Genomic DNA, 23,749 nt, shown 5'->3' on the forward strand with positions numbered 1-23,749 from the left:
ACGAAAGAACATTTGATAGACAGCCCAGGAGCCCGCCCATCCATGATGTCTGTGGCACTGCAGGTGGCCAGTCTATGTGGGTAAAGCCCAAACCACACCAGCCAGCTGTGCTCTTAGAAAGATGTGGATAAGTGCTGCAAGAGATAAAAAGCACAAAATACTCTCCCTACCTTTGGAGAACATACAGATAGACCCAAGCTAGTGAGGAAAATTTAACAGAATGAGCTTGGGAAATACAGATTTGGTGAGAATCAAAAGAGTTGCCTTGTATCTACATTAGGTATTTGAATGCTGCTCATCTCTCCTATGTTCAAAGAAAAAGAAGGCATAAACTTTTGGAAAATTTTGAAATACTTCACACTCTGATATAACAGGAAAAGACCTGTTTATAGTTGGCACATTCTCCAAGGGACAGTAAAATATATTTTATAGAGAGCTGTAAAGCAGTCAAAAAACGTTATGCTTTATGAACGTATTAGTCATCATTTCAATTTGGCATGACATTGGTGTGATTTATCCTGGAGGCGGAAATGAGCAGGGCAGCTTTGCAGGATGAATATCTTTACTTTCTGCTGTGGTGTTTGTGATAGAATATATTATCTAGCAATAAAGTATTTGCTAGCTGTCTTCGTGTTATGTGTAATAGGTAAATACAATGATTACCTGAGGCTTTAATAAAGGTGGAAGTGAATTTTGTAAATGGTCTGCTCTCTCTTCTTTGTAATACTAAAATCCAGAGGGCAGCCCAGAAAATGTTTGCTCAAAACTACACAAACAAAATAGCCATGTTTTCAAAGTGAATAAATGAGGCATTAAAAATAGAAATCAGAAGCCTCTAGAGCAGCAACAGTAGTACCTCCCTGGTCTTAAATATAAGTTTATCCATATGTCCACATATAATAGTTTTTATGGTGCATAAAAGAGAACTCTTAGCACTATTGGAGCTGCTGATAAATGTTCAACTAGGTGATATCCACATAAGGGAACAAATTTTCTCTTGTGTATGCAAACTACTTCATAGTTGGAGGATCCCCTTCTTGATTATGATCCAAAAGGAACATCTGGCAAAGAAACCCTGCAAAATTCATGTATTTTTACAGAACTTGAAAAAAAATGCAAATTGAAATATAGTATATGAGAAACTAGTTTAACTATGATTCATAATGTTCCCAGGTAACCCACCTCTTTGACAATGGAGCCACTGTCTTCTTTGCTGTTTTCATGGCAGTCTGGGGTAAGTGTTCTGTATCCATGTAACTTGAGTTCCCTTTATATGCTCTATAATATCTGCCTTCAGAAATCTGACTTTGTCATGTAGATATGAAAGGAAGAGACTTAAGTAAATTCATTTGGCCATTCTATTAGATATGAGCTGATGAAAAATTCATTCAGTTTGTTTAAAAAGTAATGTCTTGGAGGAGAAACATCTCACTTCTCTTAAACCTTCAATAATTTCATCAACATTCCATTATTAAAGCAAAATTTACCTTCTGTTGGAGACAAAAATAAAGCTTATAGTAGATCAAAAATCTGGTAAAGATCTTAAGTACTCATAGAAGTATATGGGACTTTCTGTTGTGAGTCGAATCTTCTCCACTAATGGAATCCAGCTAATGTATGAGTGCCCACCTCTAGCTTCCTTCCAGTTCTGGTTAAAATGACCCCCTAAAAACAAGAGCTACTTACAAAACTCAATTGAGATCTCCTAGTTCCGTTTAAGTCAAGAGCTCCATAATAACAAGGTGTGATGAAACATTCATTTAAAGAATTTCTTAACACAAAGAAAGTACTTAACCTACTTCTTTGTAAAATGGGTTTCATAATACCTTTCTCACTGAATCATTATAATGTTTTGATTTAGTAGTATAGAAAAGTGTCTGGACAAATTTAGAGTAAACAATTAATGGTGGTTACCTTTGAAGAGAAGTTTCCCCTGTGGAAAGCTTAAGTGATCAGTGATGAAAGACAGATTTTTTACGCTGTATTTTTTCAATTTGGTTTAAATTTTTCACAGCTATTATGCATTTCTTGTAGGACTTAAAATACCAGAGTCTCTGTTTTGCTGTTATAAAACTCTGCTAACTCAAGGCTTAGGCTCGTGTTATTCTTTATGTCTTGAAGGAATATTCGATCTCTATCTTTCAGAGACTAGCTGAATTGTCTTCTTCATCCTTTGAACTTCATAACATTTGACTTCTGGCATTCTTTGGACACTTAAAACGATTTGCATACACAACTTACCTCCCCTAGTAGGTTCATATTCCTCAAGGATCATTATGGTTATTGGCAATTTCATACATTTCTTTTGAAGACAGATTCATATTTGTTGGATGGATGAAATGGATGGATGGATGGGAAAAAAGGGAGAAGAAATAGAGAAGCAAATTATCAAAAGGGTTTCTTTCTAAGACAACATGTTTAAATGGTCTCTTTGACAACAGAAAATATAAAAACCTTGTTCTCTTGAGGAGGCTTGTTCTGGATATATTATTTCTTCCCTACCTAGAGATCTTCAAAGGAAAATTGCCTCTCCCACTACAGCTCTGTTGAAGGGACATATTTTGAAACCTGTGACTAGCCCCTCTCAGTCAGTGGGCATTGGACTCAAGACCTTAGTCAAACCATAGTGTAGTGAGTGGCCTGGAAGAAGACCTGAGCTTCTGTACAAAGAGGAAGTGTAAAGATCACCCATAGGCTATTCTCAAGGATGTGGGTTGAAAAATGTGAAGAGAGACAGGGAGTTAGAAATAGGATTTGACACTGAAAAATGCAGAGAGGACAGGAAGGGGGGAGTAAGAAGGAAATTGAGGTTGACCATGAGACAGAAGCAGGGATCAAGAGAAATTAAGAGCAGGTTTAAGTTATAAGAAATCAGAACCTAGAAATAAGCAAAAGCAGAGTACTAGGGGAAAAGATATAAAGTAGAGGGTCCAGAAGCTCACTGGTAGCCAACTGGAAGAAAATGCAAGACAGTCCCCCAAAGAGAAAGAGAGAATGTAGCCAAGTCATGTTATTAGTAGAATATCAGGGTAAAGACAGGATCTCTTGTGGCTGGAGTCTCTCAAACTGCTGCTAGCTTCTGTATCCTGTTCTGAATAGGCTGTCTTTTAATTCCCATGGGACTCCTGCCTCCCTTGATAGGACTTGTGAAAAGACCTCATTATCTGTGCTATACGTTAGTGCATGTGCATTTCTGTCCCTTGCAAACAAAGGAAGCAAATCATAAAAGAATTTTGGTTATGGGACTGAGCTCTCAGATCAAGAATGTATATCGGGTTTTTCTAGAACATATTTGTATTGGTAACCATGATAGGAAATATAACAAGCCACTCGGTGCTTAAACTTTGCCATAGTTACCATTGGGGGTACTTAAGAAAATGTATTCATTTATTAAATGAGTGGTTCCCAAACTTTTTCCACTCATGGTACATACATTAAATGATACTGTTTGCACAGCATACTGATGTAGATGAACTGCCCTAAATACCTTTGCCTTACCTGCCCCGAGAGATGAAGGGATTATCACCTCTTGTACACCTATAATCATCCCTGGCATACCCATTGGGCAGCTCTGCTTTGGGCCATGAGTCTACTATGTCATGAGTTAATTCTTATGTATAGAGAGTAATTTACTGGAAGAATTAATACATAAAACTCCCTTACCCACTTTAGTATTTAACCAATTTTGACTGAAATAATATTTTCTATTCCCAGTTTATCCTCTGAGACTGTAGAGAAACGAAATTCTGGTATAATGACATTTGTCTAAAGGGCAGAGGTCATTATCTCCCTTACCCCTCCCCCAGTACCACCATTATAAAGAGGATTGCATCCCTTCTTTACAGGTTGTAACGTCTTATGCTGGTGATAACAAATAATTGTATTTTATCCTGACAACCTCAATTGATTGGTGGCAGCTGCCTGGAGTATGGAGCTGAGAAGCTTCTGAGTTACAAGTGGGTGGATTAGAGATTTGACAGTTCTTGGGCCTTGGAGAGTACCCAGTAAGAATCTGATAGATGTATTGTAATAACCTTTGGGCAGAAGGGAACATTTTAGGGCCACTCCAGGCAAGGCAAGCCTGGAATAATTCATCCTCTGAATTGCTTTGTCTTAGTTGACAACTTACTGCTTAAATCTTGTATGGTTCCCAGAAATGTGATAGTTTGAGAAAAAGAAAGATTTACCCCAGGTGTTTCACTGTAGATGAGTCTATGCTTTTTGCAGAAATCTGGAATGGCCAATAATAACAGCTATAATAATAACATACACTTATAGAGAGCTTACTATCTGCTAGACACCATCCTACACATTGTACAGTATCATCTCAGTTAATTTTTATAGCAACATTTGAAGAAGGTGCTATTATTATCCTCACGTGATAGATGAGGAAGCTGGGGTAGTAGCTAGAAAGTGGCAAAGCCAGGAGTTAAACCGGGCACTCGGCTTCTACACTGTATTGCTAGTTCATGTATTGTTTGTAACCCTATTTACTTCTGCTTCAGAGATCTAAACTTAAAGGACTGTTAAACTTGTCCCAAGGCCCATTTATACTGTTTCGCAATGGTGATGTTCTATAAAAGTGTGTCACTTCTGATGGAGCTCAGTTTAATGGTCTCAGACTCATCTTTTATGATTGACAAGTTACATTTAAGGAAACAAATGCACTTTATTTTTGGGAAACTGCTAGATACAGAGATGTTGAGAACAGATGTGAGCGTTTTACAAGACCTCTGAAGGATGGGGCTGATGTGTTTGTTTTGTTGCCTTTTGCTTTGTGTGTTCACCAGAGAAACAACAGGGCTCCATTTGGAACCAGTCCGCAGCAGCCGGGAAGGACCTTTGTGTGGGGTTAAAAGCTTGACAGAACCCCATTACCTTTGTGATAGCAGAGCCTCCTAGGGGCCCTCAAGTTACACCTGTGAGCCTAGGGCTCTAGGCTAAACCACAGTGTGGCTCTTTCCTCCGTGGTCATTTTTGTTCAGAAAGATTCAAGAAACAGAACAATTATGGCCTAGATTAGCTTCTCTCCCTAGGGGGAAAAAATGAGTTATTAGGGAGCTAGATGTTGGCGGAGACTTGTCAGGAATCAGACTATCTTTCTCTTTTCTTCATTCCTGGGTTTTTATTTTCTCCTTCTTTTTTCTTTTCCTTTTCCTTTTGTTGCCAAAAATTAAATTGCCCTCAGTAAATAAACAAATCAAGGTCTCAAGGTCCTCAGTGTTCTCCAATCAAAATAACAAGGTTGTGGTTATTTTAATGGAAATTCAAAGATTCTTTATATGGTTCTGTCAGTCAATTTGTAAGTGAAGTATGTCTCATTTTTGAAAATAGGTTTTATAATAATTGCCTTTTGTTGCTAGATATTTGCACTAATTTTATCTTTATAGTCTTATGTATATGTCCAACAAAATATAGCGATTATACATGTATACACATGTAAATATATATATAAATATTTACATATATATGTATATTTACTAAATGCCTATTAGATGTGTAGGTGTTGTCACCTATGACCTCATCAATTTCTTACAACCCACTGGAAAGAAATTATAATCTCTGCCTTATAGATGAACATATTGAGGTTCAGAGAGCTTATGCAGTTTGCCCAAGATTGCCCAACAACTGCTAAGTCGTGGAGTCTGATTTTAAACTCAATCTGGTCTGCCTAACTCAAGTCATTCCAAAGTTTGTATACTATGTCATGCACCTTTTGTAGAATGTGTTAAGATTTCATTACTCAGCAGACACTGTCACTTGGCAATGCGTGTACAAAAATGAGTAAGATGTGATCTCTGCTCTCAAAAATCTCCTAGTATGTTGAGGGAGAGTTGATAATTATAGGATAAGATATCAAATCCTATTTACAATGGGAAAATGAGGATCCACGCTGCCAACTTCCTGAAGCCAAAAGGAAAAGCAGAGATGGTTTCATCCAAAAGGAGATGGTGAAACCAAGTCTTAAATTTGCCAAGCAAAGGAGTGGGGGTGGAGGGAGGTGTGGCAAACATTCTGAACTGAGAACAGGGTGGGCTAGGCTCTGAAAAGGAAGGCCATTCAATGTGCTAGGGACATACAGTATGTATTAGTTTCCTAGGAGTGCTATAACAAAGAATCACAAACTGGATGGCTTAAAACAACAGAAATTTATTCTCTCACTGTTCTGGAAGCGAGAAGTCAAAAATCAAGGTATGAAAAGGGCCAGTTCCTTTCGAGGGCTCTGAGGGGACTCTCATGTCTCTCTCCTAGATTCTTATGACAGCGAGCAATCCTTGACAGTCCTTGGCTTGTGGGTGCATCACTCCAGTCTTTGTCTCCATCTCCACCTGCATTCTCCCTGTGTCTCTGTGTCTTCACATGGCAATCTTCTTATAAGGACACTAAATTGCAGTGGATTAAGAGCCCACCCTACTCCAATATGATTTCATCTTAACTAGTTAATCTGCAGTTACCTTATTTCCAAAAAAGGTCATATTCTGAGGTTGGGCCTTTGTTAAAACATCAACATATCTTTAACGGGAGGCACAGTTCAACCCATAACAGAGAGTATGTTGAGGGCTGAGGTTTGTTTATCATAAGACATTTATGTTCCAACAGGGAACCATGGCTTCACCCTGTAGACAACAGAAGGCCAACTGAAGTTATAAACTGGAGAGTGACATCATCAGTTGTGTTTGGGAAGTAACTCTGGCAACAGCAGGAGAGGAGAGAAAGTGGGGTCACTTAGAAAGCTGTTCCAATATGCAGTCAAAATATTATGCAGCATCAGCTTTAGAAAAGATCTAAATTACAGAATAAAAAACTCATACATAAATGTGTTTTCCTAGTTTTAGTTATTTATAATAGGCAAAATAAATAACAATAGAAGAATCACTAAGGGAATTATAAGCAGCCCTTAAAAATTAGTCTTTCAAAGCAAGTAATAGAACATATAGATTATATTTTAAAAATTGGTAAATACAGGACATAAACTATACAAATAAATGTGACTTCGGGTGTATTAAATACTAATGAAAGCAAAGTGATTATGTCACAATATTAATGGTAGTTTTGTCTGGGTGAGTTGATAACGTGAAGTTTTTATCAGCTTTATTTAGGTATAATTTACATAAAATCCAGCAACTTTAAATGTGCAATTTTACAAGTTATGTCAAATGTATATAGTCACTTAACCATCACCATAATGATGATATAGAACATTTTCATCCTCCAGAAAGTTTCCTCATGACTTTGCAGTGAGTCGCTTGGCAACTTCTAACCTGCTTCCTACCACTATCGTTTCACCTGTTTTAGAATCTCATGCAAATAGAATCATTCAACATTTAGCATTTTGTGTCTGGCTTTTTTCACTAAGATTAATGTGACTGAAATTCATTTTTGTTGTTGCATATGTCAGTCTGTTCCTTTTTAGTACAGAATAATACTTCATTGCCTGGATGTGCATATCCATTTACTAATTAATGAACATTAGGATCTAATCCAGTTTTTAGCTATTAAAAAATAAACCTGAGAATCATTGGACATTAGAATTTTTGCATATTTGCATAAGTCTTTGTATCTATTTCTCTAGGGGAAATAACTAGGTGGAGCATCGCTTGATCCTAGGATAAGCATCTGACTTTATAAGAAATTGTTTTCCAAGTGCCTGTGTCATTTTGCATTCCCAGCAGCATTATATAAGAGTTCAGGTGTTCCACATTCTCACAAACTTGGGATTATCCGTCTGTATCATTTTAGTCATTCTAGTAGATGTATAGTGTTATCTCATTGGGGTTTTAATTTGCATTTCCCTAATAACTAGTGATGTTGAACATGTTTTCATGAATTTATTTAAAATCTGCACATCTTTGGTGAAGTGTTTGTTCAGATTGTTGCCCATTTGTTATTGGTTTTCTTAAAGTTAAAAACATTCCTTACATATTTTTCAAATATTTTTCCCAGTTTGAGGCTTTCGTTTCTTTTTCTTAACGATGTTCTTTTGAAAAGCAAGAGGTTGTTCTTTTTTTCTTTTTTGTCTGTGCATTTGATTCTTTATTTAAGATATCTTTGCCAAACTCTAGGTCTCTTAAGATTTTTTTCTATTTCTTCTCATAAAAAGCTCATAGTTTTAGCTCAAATATTTAGATTCATGAGTTATTTCAAGTTGATTTTTGTATATAAGGTAAAGGTCAGCTCTATTTCTTTGCAAAAATGGATAGCCAGTTGTTCCAGTACCACTTGTTGAAAGATTATCCCTTTCCTCCTCGAAACCAATTCTCCATATGTGTGTGAATCTACATCTGGAATTTTTTTGATTCACGTGTGTACTCTTAAAAAATCATTTTTATTGAGCTATACTTGACGCATATTAGTTTCAGGTCTACAACATAATGATTCAATATTTGTATATATTGCAAACTGATCACCACAATAACACTAGTTAACATCCATTACCACACATCATTACAGACTTTTTTTCTTGTTAAGAACTTTTAAGATCTATTCTCTTAGCAGCTAACAATACAATATTGTTAATTATAGTCACCATGCTATATATTATATTCCCATGACATTTATTTTATAAAAGTTTTATATTTTATAGTCAAAATATGTATATTTTAGAGTAAAAATCTGTACCTTTTGACCACCTTCACTCATCTTGCCCACCTCCAGCCCCCACCTCTGGAAACCACAATCTGTTCTCTGTATCTACGAGCTTAGGGGCTTTGTTTGTTTCTTTGTTTGTGTTTAGACTCCATGTATAAATGAGATCATAAAGTTATTTTAGTGAAAATTCAGAGTTTCTATATGTGGTTCTGTCAGGAAGAGCAATGCTTCTCTTTGTTCTTCTTTCTCAAGATCGCTTTATGTATTTGGGGTCTATTGTGGTTCCATAAAATTTTAGGATTGTTTTTTCTGTTTCTGTGAAAAATGCCATTGGAATTTTGATAGGGATTGCATTGAATCTGTAGATTATGGACATATTAACAATATTAATATTTCTTCCAATCCATGAACATAGAATATCTTTCCATTTAATTGTGTCTTCTTCAATTTCTTTCATCAGTGTCTTACAGTTTTCAGTGTACAAATCTTTCAAACTCCTTGGATATATTTATTCCCAGCTGTGTTATTCTTTTTGATGCATTTATGTATTATATAAATTTTATATCTGGAAACTTTACTGAATTTATTAATTTTTTTATTAACAGGTTTTTTTTGTTGTTCTTTTTACTGGAGTCTTTAGGATTTTCTATACATTATATCATGTCATCTGTAAGTAGTAACAGTTTTATTTCTTACTTTTCAATTTGGATGCCTTTCATTTCTTTTTCTTGACTAATTGCTGTGGCTAGGACTTCCAGTACCATGTTAATAAAAGTGGTGAGAGTGGGCATCCTTGTCTTGTTCCTGCTGATCTTAGAGGAAAACCTTCTAGCTTTTCACCATTGAGTATAATGTTAGCTGTAGGCTGGTCATACATGACCTTTAATATGTTGAGGTCCATTCCCTTTCTACCCACTTTGTTGAGCGTTTTTATCATAAATGGATTTTGAATTTGTCAAATGGTTTCTCCATATCTATTGAGATGATCATAAGATTTGTATCCTTCATTTTGTTAACGTGGTCTGTCACGTTGATTGATTTATGGATGTTGAACCATCCTTACCTCCCTGAAATAAATCCCACTTGATCATAATGAATGATCATTTTAGTATAATGTTGAGTTTGGCGTGTGTGTGTGTGATATATTTGCATATATATAAATATTTTTGCATATATATAAATATTTTGCATATATATAAGTATTTGCATATGTATTTTTTCTTTTTTATTTTTTTAAGTTTTTATTTAAATTCTAGTTAGTTAACATATAGTGTAATATTGGTTTCAGCAGAATTTGGTGATTCATTACTTACATATAACACCCAGTGGTTTGCTAATATTTTGTTGAGGATTTTGCATCTGTGTTCATCTCAATATTGGCCTGTAATTTTCTTTTGTTGCGGCATCCTTGTCTGGTTTTGGTATCAGGGTAATTCTAGCCTCACAGAATGAATTTAGAAATGGTCCCATCTTAGGGCACCTGGGTGGCTCAGTCGGTTAAGGATCTGACTCTGGATTTCAGTTCAGGTCATGACTTCCAGGTCATGGGAGCAAGCCCCGCAACTGGCTCCACACTCAGCATGGAGCCTGCTTGGGTTTCTCTCCCTTTGTCCCTCCTCCTACTCACTTGTTTTTGCTCTCTATCTCTGTCTTAATAAATAAATCTTAAAAAAGAAAATGGTACCTCCTCTTCTATTTTTTGGAAGAATTTGAAAAGGATTAGTATTAATTCTTCTTTAAGTATTTGGTAGAATTCCCCAGTGAAGCTCTCTAGTCCTTGACTTTTATTTGTTGGTATATGTGTACTTTTATGGCAATAACACAGTCTTGATTATTATAGCATAATAGTAAGCCTTGAAATGTCATTCTTTTTAAACATTGTTTTGACTGTATTAGGGACTTTGCATTTCCGTATATATTTTAGAATCAATTTGTCAGTTTCTACTAGAAAAAATGCTGATATTTTGACCGTGATAGAGTTGAATCAAGAGATCATTTTGGGAAGGTTGAAAAGTCAATACCAAACACATCTACCTATGAACATAATTTACTTTTTATGTAAGTGATTTGTAATTTCTCTGTGCAATTTTGTATTATTTTCAATGTATAGTTTTGGATATTTTGTTAAATTTATCAGTTTTTAATACTTTTGATTTTTTAGAAGTAGTTTTATTTCTGTGATGTTAATTTCCAGTTGCTCCTTGCTACTATATAAAAATACAATTGACTTTTGTACATTTACCTCATATCCTGTAAATATCCTCACTTATAACTGCTACTAGCTTTCTCGTAGATTCCTTGGGATTTTCAACATAGATGATTATGACATTTATAAATAAATACAATTTTATTTCTTCTTTTCTAATCCACATGGGTTTAATTTTTTTCTTACCTTACTACACTGACAGAATAATGTTAGATAGAAGTTATGATATCAGACGTCCTTTCCTTGTTCTCAGTGTTGGGGGGAAGTATTAAGTCTTATACTATTAAGTATGATAGAAAATACAAGTTTTTGTAAATACCCCTTTATCGAGTTGAAGAATTTTACTTTTATTTCTAGGGGCTGAATTTTTATCATGAATGGGTTTTGAGTTTGTTAAAAGCTTTCATCTGTATTAATAAAATATCCTGTTTTTTTAAAAAGATGGTTGATATATTCATTACGTTGATTCACTTTCAAATACTACAGTGACATTGAATTCCAAAACAAACCCACTTCTTTGTAATATACAGTTGACTCTTGACAGCATGGAGATTAGGTTCACCAACCCCTTTGCGGCTGAAAATCTACATATAACTTTTGACTCCCCCAAAACTTTACCTACTGTTGATTGGAATCCTTACCTATAACATAATGAGTTGATTAACACATATTTTGTATGTTATATGTATTATATACTGTATTCTTATAATAAAGTAAGCTAAAGAAAAGAAAACATCATTTAAAAAATCGTAAGGAAGAGAAAATACATTTAGAGTAACTGTATCCAAAAAATCCTTATAAGTGAACCCACACAATTTAAACCCATGCTGTTCAGAGGTCAACAGTGTTATCTTTTTTCTGTATTTCTGTATTTGATTTGCTAAAATATTTTTAGGATTTTTGCATCTATTTTCATAAAGGTTGTCTATGAATTTTCTTCTGGGTTTTTTTTGTTTGTTTTGTTTTTGTTTTTTGTTATGAGGTTATGTGGCTGCATAGAGTGAGTTAGGAAATGTTCTTTTTTCTGTTTTCTGGAAAGGTTTATATAAAAATGATATTACTTCTTTCTTCTGTGTTTGGTAGAATTCACCAGTGAAGCCATTTGGGCTTGGAATTTTCTTTGCAGGAAAGTGTTTAATACAAACTTTTTCTCCTTAACAGATTTAGAGTTCTTTAGATTATCTATTTCTTCCTGTCTTCAAGAATCTGTCATTTTATCTAAACTTGTGAACTTATTGGCATAAATTTGTTTATAATAATCTCATATTTTACCTTTGGTAGGATCTTTTACGACGTCATTTTGTTCATTCCTGAAATTGTAGTTCTTGTCTTTCTCTTGTTTTCCTGTTCATGCTGCATAAGAATTTATCAATTCTATTGATCTTTCCATGAAGAAGCTTTTGATATTAATGGTGTTTTTATATTGTTCTTATGTTTTCTTTTCTCATTAATTTCTGCTGTTTTCTTTCCTTCCTCATGCTTACTTTGGGTTTAGTTTGCTCTTCTTTTTTAATTTCTTACGGTGAATGCCTAGTTCACTAATGTGAGAACTTTCTTCTTTTCAAATATGAATTTAATGCTATAAATTTCCTCTAAGTACTGCTGTTGTTGCATCCTCTGCATTATATTTTCATTTTTAATGAGTTCAAAATATTTTCTAGTTTCCATTTCTGATTTTCTCTATGATCCATGAGTTCTATAGAAGTGTGTTATTTACAAAAAATTTGGGAGATTTTCTAGGTATCTGCCTGCTATTGATTTCTAGTTTAACTCAGAGAACATATTGTGCATGATTTCAATCCTTTTAAATTTACTGAGATTTGTTTTATAGCCCACAATATGGTATCTCAGCAAATCTCCCATGCCCATTTGAAAAGACTATATATCGTGCTGTTGTTAAGTTTAATGTTTTGTAGGTTTCATTTGGGTCCACTTGGTTGATCATTTTGTTTCAGTCATATATATATATATATATATTCTAATTCCAACTTTATTTGTGGATTCATCTAGTTTGTCTTTCAGTTAGATCAGATTTTGCCTCGTGTATTTTAAATATAGGATTGTTATGTCTACTTGAGGCCCCTTAGTCATTATGAAGTTTCCCTCATTATTCCCAATATTATTTCTTGTTTTCAAGTATACTTTGATATTAATTTGATATTAGTGGTGCCATGCCAGTCTTTCTTGATTTGGGTTTGTATGGTATATTTTTCTTTCCTGTACATTTACCTATCCGTGTCTTTATATTTAAAGTGTTTTATACACAGATATTAATAGTAAGTCTTACTTTTTTTTTCCAATCCAATGATCTCTTATTTTTCATTAGAATTTTTATACTATTTACTTTCAATGTAATCATAATACATTTGGTTTAAATATACCTTCTTTTTATTTGCTTTATATGTGTCCCATGTGCTGTTGTTTTATTTTCCATCATTTTCTCTCCTTTTGAATTAGATATTTTCATGATTTAATTTTTTCTCCACTATTGATTTATTAGTTATACTTCTTTGTCTTAATCTTATAATGGTTATTCAAGGATTTATAATATATACCTTTCATTTATAACAGCCTACTTTCAAATAATATAATGCTATGTCACATGTGGTATGAGAACTTTAAAACAGTATACTTCACCTTTCATTTTCTGTCTGTTGTATTATTGCCATATATTTTACTGCTATTTTTGTCCTATATCTTACTGCTATTCTTGTTATATGTTTTATTTTACATGTTATAAATATCTTGATACATGGTTATTATTTTGGCTTTCAGGAGGTAATTATCTATTAAAGAGATTGAAATGAGGAAAAAAAATTCATTTACCCATATATTTACTTGTTTTTATGTGCCCTTCCTATCTTTATATTAATCCAGATTTCCATCTGGTATCATTTCCTTCTGCCCGAAGAACTTGCTTTAAAGTTCTTATAATGCAGGCCTATTGGTAATGAATTTTCCCAGATTTTTAAAGTTTAAAAATATCTTTGATTCACTTTAATTTTTAAAAGATACTGTTGCTGGATGTAGAATTCTAGGTTGACAGGGTTTTTTTTTTCTTTCAATACTTTAAAGCACAAGTTCTCAATCAGGAGTGAATTTTGCCTCTCAGGAGACATTAGACAATGTATGGTCACATTTTTTATTGTCATAACCGAGAGAAAGGAGTGATATTGGCATCTCAATCTAGTGGGTAGAAGTCAGGGATGCTGCTAAATGTCATACAATGCACAGAACAACACCCCCCCCAACAAGGAATTAAATGGTCTACAATATCAGTAGTGTTGAGTTTGAGGAATGTTGCTAAATTTACAGTCTTTCTTTTCCTGAAGCATATGGCCTAGTTGAGTTTCTTTGGGAAAATCATCTGACAGTTCTATCTCAGGTTCTCATTGAATCTGAAGATTAAAGTACCACTAACATATGCAATGTTTTGATGTAGAAAAATGACTTATATTTTCAAAATAGTTGACACAATGTTAATTGTGTCAAGATTAAAAAACCCTTAAGGGATGCCTTTCCATTGTGTGGAGGCTTGCACAGTTTTTTATAAGATGTCTGCTGACTTTCTTTTCTTTCCTTCCTTCCTTCCTTCCTTCCTTCCTTCCTTCCTTCCTTCCTTCCTACATAAGATTTTCCTCCCTTATATCTGCTTTGAAGATTTTTACTTCTTATTCTCAGGAATTTGATTGAGATGTGCTTTGGTGTCATTTTCTTTGTGTTTCTTGTAATTGGGGTTAAGTTTCTTGCATCAATAACTTTAATTTTTGTCAAATTTTGAAATTTGTCCAGAATCACTCAATATTGTTCTGTAGGTCACTTATGCCTTGTTCACATTTTTCATTCTTTTTAGTCTTTGTGTCATCTGTTGTAATTGTTTCTATGGATTTGTCTTCAGATTCACTAATTTCTTTTTCCTGAAAAGTCTAGGCTTCTGTTAATCCTATCCAGTGTATTTTTCCTTTCATAACTTTAATTTTCCATTCTCAAATCCCTGTCAGTTGGGGCTTTTTATGCCTGGTATTACTTTCCTCATTGTGTTCATGTTTTCTTCCATCTTCTTGACATACAAAGCATAGTTATAACAGTTGTTTTATCACCCTTGTTCTATCATTTCTGGGCTGTCTCCCTGGGAGCAACTGAATTTTCTCCTATTCATAGGCTTTATTTTCTTGCTTATTTGTATGTCTGGGAATTTTTTATTAAATGCTGAAAAGCATTGAATTTTGTTTTTCATTATGTTTCCTTACTGTTGGACTTGTTCAGGTATGCAGTTAACTCTCTTGAAGCCCAGTTAGATTGTCTTGTGACTTGGTATTAACTTGTTAGGGTAGGTCCAGACCCACTACTAAGGGATGATCTTTATGAGGCCTCTTATAAGTTCTATGAGTTGCAACATACATGTACTCTGACTAGTGGGATTGGAAACTTCTTTTAGCCCTCTATGAATTCTGAGGATTGTTTAGCTACTATCAAGCAACCAATAAAAATACTGTGGCCCTCACCAATTTTAAAAATATACAAATAAACTATTATTTTGAAATATAGTTTCTCTTGAAAAATTCTAAGATCTATCCACAATGAAATCACTGGAAACTGAAGAACACCTATCGCTTTACTTGGTGCCCACACTCCCCAACTGGTCCCGTTCCCCACCACTCCCTATCGTGTGGTTTCCTCTTCTAGGTTTTGTACTTATCTGGTCGTCTTAACATTTGAGTTTGTGCCTTCTCACTAAGCTCATTCATTATGTGTACGTTTTATGAGTTAAGTTCTCGGGAGGTGACCTCATTCCTCTATTTCTAAGTTCTTGGGAAGCACATCCACATAACTGCCCTGTACCTTCTCCAAATGAGTATTCTCAGAAAGTTATAAAGGACAGAAATAATTAGATCTGTTAGTATTATGCTTCATTTTAACTTTTAAAATGAAGGCAATTAGAATTGGAAGAAAAATGACTATGTGTAATTTCCTAGGAAGAGAATCATGTTGACCAGGTTTCTGAAAATTATTTGAGTCATCAGACAGCAGGCACTTTTCTGAAATAAAAACCGTCCTTCCTTTTTCCTATATACTGTTCATTTTATTTCTGGCCACAGCTCAATTCTTATTTTTATACAAATAGAACACAATCTTTTGACAAGTTAAGGAAAGATGATGTTGCACTATAGGATCTTTAAGCCCTTAGGGTTTTTTTCAAAAATAAGAAGTAAACATGTCTTTATAATTAATTTCCTAGCATTAGACACAATCCTCTTCTGGACTCTCAGGCTAGAAATTTTGCAAATGAAGAATCAAATTAGGCCTTTGAATACATATTATGTTACCAAAGGGCAAAAACTAGCAGCATGTATCCCTAGCAGCTTTGGGAATAAATGTGGGTTTTTCCAGGCCTCCAAAAAAATATATAGATCTAAGGGAAGGACAGAGAGTAAATGCCAGGCTCTCACAGGGAACCTGTAACCTGGTGTGTGGTACTTTGGTTTTTATGAAAACTAGTTTCAGCAAAGTGCTCCTATGGTTCAAAGAGTAGGCTTTCTTTTTCTTTTTGGCTCTTCCTGATTCAATAGAAATTAGAGGCCCCAGATTAGACTGTGACCTTCTAGCTACAAGACAGCACCCCGGCTCTTACCTTAAATGACAGTTGCCCCTAGTCATTGTGATAGCCCAAATAACCCTGTTATAGGTTGAATTGTGTCCTCCAGAAAGATATGTTTAAGTCCTAGCTCCCGGCACCTGTGCAAGTGACTTTATTTGGAAATAAGGTCTTTGAAGATGTAATCAACTTAAAACAAGGCCAAGCTGTATTCCCAATATGGCTGGTGTCCTTACAAGAAGAGAAAATGGAGAGACAGACACTCACAGGATAGGATGCCTTGTGAAGACAGGCAAGGGGATTGGAATAGTGCTTCTGCAAGCCAAGGGATGCCAAAGGTTGCTGCCAACTACCAGGAGCTAGGAAAAAGGCATAGAAGATACTCTCCCTGAGAGCCTTTGGCCATATCTAACAGCAAGGAGATCTAAGAACTACAGTATAGGTGGGCAGCCAGGACACCAGCAACAACCCTTTTACTATGGAACAAGGCGAGAATGCATCTTAGAGGTAGGCAGTCCTTGCCACAGGCTCCATGCAACCCAGTAATAGGAGTAATAATTAGAAAAGAATGATATTGGAGCACCTGGGTAGCTCAGTCCGTTAAGCATCCAACTCCTAATTTCAGCTCAGGTCATGATCTCAGGGTCTTGAGATCAAGCCCAGCATCGGCTCTGTGCTGGGTGTGGAGCCTGCTTGGGATTCTCTCTTTCTCTCCCTCTGCCCCTGCCCCACTCCTGTGCTCTCTCTATTTCTCTCTCTCTAAAAGAAACAAAAAACAAACAAACAAACAAAAAACCAACACAGAACGATATTTTATTGCAAGGCAAAAGAGAAGCAAAGTAAGTTTCAGTTTTTCATGTCAGTAAGTTATTATTTATTTAACTTATACTACTATATAAAGCATTCACAAGATATAATTGCATGTTTTTCAAACTTACACCCTAATTTCATATAAGATTTGGATAAATAAAAAAATAATTTACCATATTGCTTTCATTTTCATGACAGCATGTCATTTGTACGTTTACTGTGCCTCTATGATGCCAGTCACTGTGCTAGACCCTGGGGATATAAAGACAGCTAATATGTAGCCCTTATTCTCAAGAAGCCCATAACTAGTGATAGAAACCATCAAGTTTTTCTGTTATTTTTTTAAGTGCTGAACACTATGCTCAGCACTGACCTAGAGTTACCTGCACAGCTCAGTATGGGTATGGAGAAGGTTCAAAGGGAGTGGTTGCAGAACGCATGGAGCCAAATTGGAAGCAAGAGTGGGAGTTGGTCAAATAGACCCAAATAGGGAAGAACACTATAAGCCAAAGAAATAGTGTGGGCAAAGCTAAGAAAGTCGTGTAACAGCTCACCTGTAAAAATGCTAGTGAGGTAGCCTGGAGTCTAGGGTGCAAGTTAGGGCAGAGAGGGTTAGAGATAGGCAGGGTCGTTAGGAGCCTTGCTTCCTGGGCTGGTAATGGGGGCTTTTTCTGTTGGTGGTGTGGCTCCTTGATACCCAGACCTGCTCAGACCTTGTTTTTGAAAAAGCATTATCTACGTAGAAAGACAGATTGGCACCTAAAGAGTTCGAAATGCTAGCAGTAAGTTTAAACCTTCTGATTCTTTGAGAAAAAGATATTTTAGACCGAATCTTTGTGGAAAGAATTCTGCACAGTAGAAAATCTTGACAAAACACTTAGGAATTTTAAGTCTTTTTGAGAATCAACCCATAAAACAAATAATACTTTTTAATCAACCTTTAGTACTGAGTGGTGTAATGGTAGAAGACAAATATATATGTTAACATAAAGCCAGCTTCAAAGGAGACGAAGAGGAAAATGTGAATTCACGATGTAAGGCAACATAGAACTAGACACACTCGAAGTGCAGTGGGTTCCCAGGGCTATGAGTATTTAGGCAAGGGAATTTAAATCATGGAATGATAAGGGTGTGGGATTGAAGATTTGCCTTGAGAGGAGACAAGCTATATTTGATTCTATCCTAGTTCATGGTTAGAGATAGCAGCAGATTCTTCCTCAAATGCATTTTCACACAAAAACACAAGAGAATGGCAATTGTCCAAGCTGCTAATTTCTTCTCATCCTCCCGTGTCATGGAAGGGAGGAAGAGGATGATTAGCCACACAGGGGAATTCTTGGTTAGAGTTTCTCTCTCCTCCAGGCAGGATGCAGCACGTGCTAGGGAGAAGAAAGGTGGTGGAATATTTCTGACGGCCGCTGGTCTGTCTTAGAAGTCAGTTCCTTCAGATGAGCCCCACAGGTGGGTTGGTAGGGCTTGGTGGGAGCAGCAGCCAGTAAGACAGCCTGGTGCGTATCCTGTGGCCTTAGGCTGTCCCACATCTGTCCCCCATCAGGCCTCTCTGAGGCCACTGGATACAGTTCTGACTTTTCATGAAGAATAACCACACTTTCAAGGGCTGGCTGCTTCATCTCTTCAAAGCCAGGGGAGACTTGAGACAAAAAAGAGAGAAAGACTATAGAAAGTGCCATTTGCTTGAGGGGCCGGAGAATCTCATAAAATAATTGTCCCAGGGGGCCCATGCAAAGACAAGAAAATTGGTGAGGCAGAGGGCAAGTGTACAGAAAAGAGTTAACATAACAGGCCTGCTTTAGAAAATCCTGCCTACCGGGTCTGCCCTGGACCCTTGCCTCTGTATGTCTAAGTACCGTAGCAAGGCCCAGGAGAGAGAGATCCACCAATTCCATCTCCTGGGCACTTCTGTGATAGCTTTTGCTGCAGTCATCGTCAGAGTTTGAGAGTGCGTGCGTGTGCATGCGTGTGTGTGTGCATGCGTGCGTGTGTGTGTTTTGTGTGTCTTATCAATTTCCTTGTGACTTCCAAGGCAGCAAGATTATGCCGTGATTATTTTTTTCCCCTCTGTCATTGAATAATAACTGAATTGAGTAGAAAATTACTTTGGCTGAATGAGGACAAACCTTGATTTCCCTGGGTGGGAAAGTCAGCTACCCCACGCCTCATTAAAAAAGGTTCTTAACAGAATTTGCATGCTTTTTCCTTTAATGTAACAACAAAGAAATATTTTGGAAAAAAAGAGTAAAATAGTAAAATTGCTTCTTTCAATAAAATAGTAAAATACATCTTACATGGATATTTTTTGTGAGAAGGATTTGGGAGACACCCACTGGCAGTCAAATACATGTAAACTGCTAAGTTTTATTTTTGCTTTTCTGCCCTTACCTGCCCCTTGTGTTTAAAAATAAATACTCTATCAATGAGAAAGATGTTGGTAACCTACTTTTCTGTATTTTTATATCCCAGGAGCTTTGTTATTCTAAGTCTGTTTCTGCCTCAACTTGCAAATCAGCTTAATTTAATTCTAAATGAAATCTCTAATTTTTCATTATGTTTGACACAAGCTTCGTAATTCTCAGAAAAGGTCCTTGTTAAATGAATCTTAGCTACAAATTCTGATATTCAAGGATGCTTACACAAACAACTGTCATTCTCTGCAATGACTTCATTATTCAGTGACAGTTAACATCATTGTTTTATTTGAAAAACGTCTTTGTGTTTCTCTGCTTGTTCTAGCGACAGTTTTCCTGGAGTTCTGGAAAAGACGGCGAGCCGTAATTGCTTATGACTGGGATCTGATAGACTGGGAAGAAGAGGAGGTTTGTATTATTTACCTCAGAATTTTTCAAAAAGCAAATCAACAAATACACCGTCCTCTTGAGTCATCACTCGGCTCTGTGACAGAAGTCAGGTTAGCTCATAAAGCATTTCAATACCTGTCTTTGCAAAAAAAACTTCAGGTAGTATAAAAATGAGCAGAATTTAAAAGAAAGAAAAGACAACATTGTGATTGCTTAGTAGATTAAGATTCCGTGGCTAAGTGAAGCATTTTCACTTGTAGGTAGGGACTTCAGAAGCGTTAGTAATAAGATTTGTTTAGTTTTCTTAAATAGTATCCATTTTCTTTACTTTAGCAGAAGAGTGTTAGTCTTACAGCTCTAGGTACATGGAAGGAAACCTCATGAGAGAATTCCAAGGAAATGTTTCTGTGTGCTCTCCAGAACCCTGGACAGTGCCCAGAGCTGCAAAGGCCCAGAAGTAGGACCTCAAGTGCATAAATGCTGAGGAGAAACCACTCCTCAAGAGGCCTCGTTGGTGGAAGCATCTAAATGCCTTGCGTGCTAGCCTGTGGCACTCAGGTTGCTGTGCGGAAAAGCCCCAACTTGCTGCATGCCTTCTTCACGGAGAGCCCAGGGTATTGGTTTGCTGGGGCTGCCGTAACAAAGGATCACAGACTGTGGATTAAACAACAGAAATTAGTTGCTCACGTTGCTGGAGGCTGGAAGTCTGAGATCAAGGCGTTGGTACAGTTGGTTTCTTTGGAGGACCATGAGTGCAGGATCTGTTGCAGGCTCCCCTCGTTGGCTTGTAGATAGCTGTCTGCTCCCTCTGTGTTCACATCATCATTTCTCTGTGCATGTCTGTGTCTAAATTTTTTATAAAGAACCAGTCATATTGGATTAGGGGTCACTCTAATGACCTCACTTGACCTTAATTACCTCTGTAAAGACTCTGTCCAAATACAGTCACACTCTGAAGTACTAAGGGTTAGGGTTTCAACAAATGAATTTGCAGGGGGAGGGGTGAGGAGACACAGTTTAGCCCATAACACCCAGAAACACAGATCTCATTCCATGATTGGCCTCAAGTCCCTAGATAATTAACTTAGTGACCCTTAGATGACACTCACAGCCTGATAAAGTCAGTTTCCCAAAGAAACAGAAGATTCCAGGTCTGTTCTCTTTATATCCTCAAGCGTCACTTTCTAAAATAAGGGAACGAAGTCAGAACCTGTTTATAACTGTATCTCCCCTGTCCTTCCCTGATACCTGTCACTGAGTGAAGTCCAGCCTTGGGCTTATTCTGTAGCTGGAGTGAGGCTTCCCTTCCTCCTACACAGAGAGGCTACTGCGTAACTGTGCCCATTGTCCAGAACCTCTCTTCTGTCAGCTCCTGCCTCACTTTCTGTCAGTCTCTCCATCTGAGTCCCGAACATTTCTGCCTGGGTTAACTCAGTCTCCATTTCACCAGACTTTCCACTCCTTTCCCCTCCTCTTGCAAGACATTCACATAGAATAGGTACTTAATTAACCAGAACCACTTTAGCCTATCCTCTTGCTGATTTCCTGTTCCTAATCCCGTAATTGCTTTTTAGTCAGAAACTTTTCACATTAGATGGAACTCAACTAAATGAAACAAAACCTCAGCTTGATTTAGAATTAGAGCTGCCTTGATATTAGCTGCATTTGAAAGATGTTTACCTTGTTTTCAATACCAATTAATACATTTAAAATATACTGGTTAAAGTGAATGACTCTTACAGGAACTTATTAAAAAGTAGATTCATCATATTTTTGGCTGCCTCAATTGAAAAAAAAATTCTTAATTGCAGGAGGAAACTAAGAATTGTATTTGCCATTATAACTCACAACATGAATTCTAGGAATTTTGCTGTTCAAGAACTTTCTTTGCCCTCGTGTCTGTATCATTCCCTGGTAATAAAAGTAAAAGTTTAGTAGTTGTTTCAAACTGCTAGGGATGGAAAAGGTGGCCCCTTTTCTTTTTTTTTTAAAGATTTTATTTATTTATTCGACAGAGATAGAGACAGCCAGCGAGAGAGGGAACACAAGCAGGGGGAGTGGGAGAGGAAGAAGCAGGCTCATAGCGGAGNTAGCGGAGGAGCCCGATGTGGGGCTCGATCCCATAACTCCGTGATCATGCCCTGAGCCGAAGGCAGACGCTTAACCGCTGTGCCACCCAGGCACTCCAGGTGGCCCTTTTTCTCATTCTGTTTGTTTCTGCAAGCACAGCTGAATAAGATAACGGAGACACTTAACTATAGTCTAAATTACACTGCCTTGGAGGGGCGCCTGGGTGGCACAGTCGTTAAGTGTCTGCCTTCGGCTCTGGGCATGATCCCACCGTTCTGGGATCGAGCCCCACATCAGGCTTCTCTGCTAGGAGCCTGCTTCTTCCCTCTCCCACTCCCCCTGCCTGTGTTCCCTCTCTCGCTGGCTGTCTCTCTCTGTCAAATAAATAAAATCTTAAAAAAAAAATTACACTGCCTTGGTGATAATAAGTCTAAAGCATCACCTTTTAGGTTTTCTTCAAGTGGCCAATTTCCAAACATTTAAACTTGGGTCTTTGAGCCACCTCACTGATTGACTAATTAGCATGGTAGCTGTTGATTCAGTTTTACCGTAGTAAAAATGGTGTTGGTTTTTGTTTGTTTTTTTTTTTTACATTGTGTGTGTATATATCTCTCCAGTGCATAAAAAATGTGTCTGTTTGTTCTTTAGGAAGAAATACGGCCCCAGTTTGAAGCCAAGTACTCCAAGAAAGAGCGAATGAATCCCATTTCAGGAAAGCCAGAACCATATCAAGCATTTGCAGATAAATGCAGCCGACTTATCGTTTCTGCATCTGGGATATTTTTTATGGTTTGAAACTTTTCTACAAAACTCTTTGTTTCATAAAGTACAAACCTGTAGCATGGTGTCAACGATAATCATATCAGGCATTTGCATAATTCCACAAAACATTTTTGCACATTCTGTTATTTACTCCTCACAAAGACTCTGTGAGGTGGTCAGAGATGGTACTGCTGTCCCCGTGTTCCAGATGGAGCCACTGAGACACTCTAGAAGGCTAAGGGGCTTGTTCAGGATCGGCAAGTAAATAGCCAAGAGCTCCAGTTCTTTCTGCTTGCCTCTCTGTGCTATGCTGAAAGGAAGTAAAAGTTGAGATAGGACCTAGCAGCAGTGTTCTTCAAGCCTTTTGCTTGCCATGCCCATTAGTGAGACTACATTCTCTGTCATAACCCAGTGTATGCCATGCCAGGAGATGTATAAAAGTAAACAGAGTAACTGAAACAATGCTCACCATTGCAATATGCAATACTCTGATTTTTTTTTAATGCCAGCCACAACCCCTAATATCATTTCCAGGTTCACTAATGGTTTTTTCAGTTTGAAAAACACTACTTTGAACCTGGGTTGTTGACCTTTCCTAAAAAGAAGTCGTTTGGTGATCAACTTTGACCCTGTTAATCACTGGACAAAACTTACGCAAATTTTTCAGAAATGTCATTTTAGAACAGTCAGCGGTGGTTAGGATTCTCCTTTCGTCTTTTCAAATGGAAGACTGTATAAATAGGTATTGTAGGTCATTAGATTAGAAAGGACAAGATGACAGCAAATCTAGACACTCCGTCCCCCCTTTAGCCAAAGAAACTGGGAAGATGAAAGGGTGGGTGGGCAGCACGCCTAAGAGTCCCTTGGCTCAGATCAAGATTCAAATCCACACCTTTCTAT

General features: G+C 36.8%; 1 protein-coding gene across 1 annotated transcript in view; it reads left to right on the forward strand.

Annotated features, from left to right (window-relative positions):
- The window catches only part of LOC100484394 (anoctamin-4), a 336,625-nt gene that overhangs the window by 257,170 nt on the left and 55,706 nt on the right, over nt 1-23,749 (forward strand). The window contains exons 14-16 of the mRNA XM_034644141.1: nt 1,174-1,234; nt 19,953-20,035; nt 22,736-22,876. Of these exons, the coding sequence (XP_034500032.1) occupies nt 1,174-1,234; nt 19,953-20,035; nt 22,736-22,876 (285 nt within the window). The remainder of the gene's footprint in view (nt 1-1,173; nt 1,235-19,952; nt 20,036-22,735; nt 22,877-23,749) is intronic.

The sequence above is a fragment of the Ailuropoda melanoleuca genome, chromosome 15 (assembly GCF_002007445.2).
Source record: "Ailuropoda melanoleuca isolate Jingjing chromosome 15, ASM200744v2, whole genome shotgun sequence".
NCBI classification, from domain to species: Eukaryota; Metazoa; Chordata; class Mammalia; order Carnivora; family Ursidae; genus Ailuropoda; species Ailuropoda melanoleuca.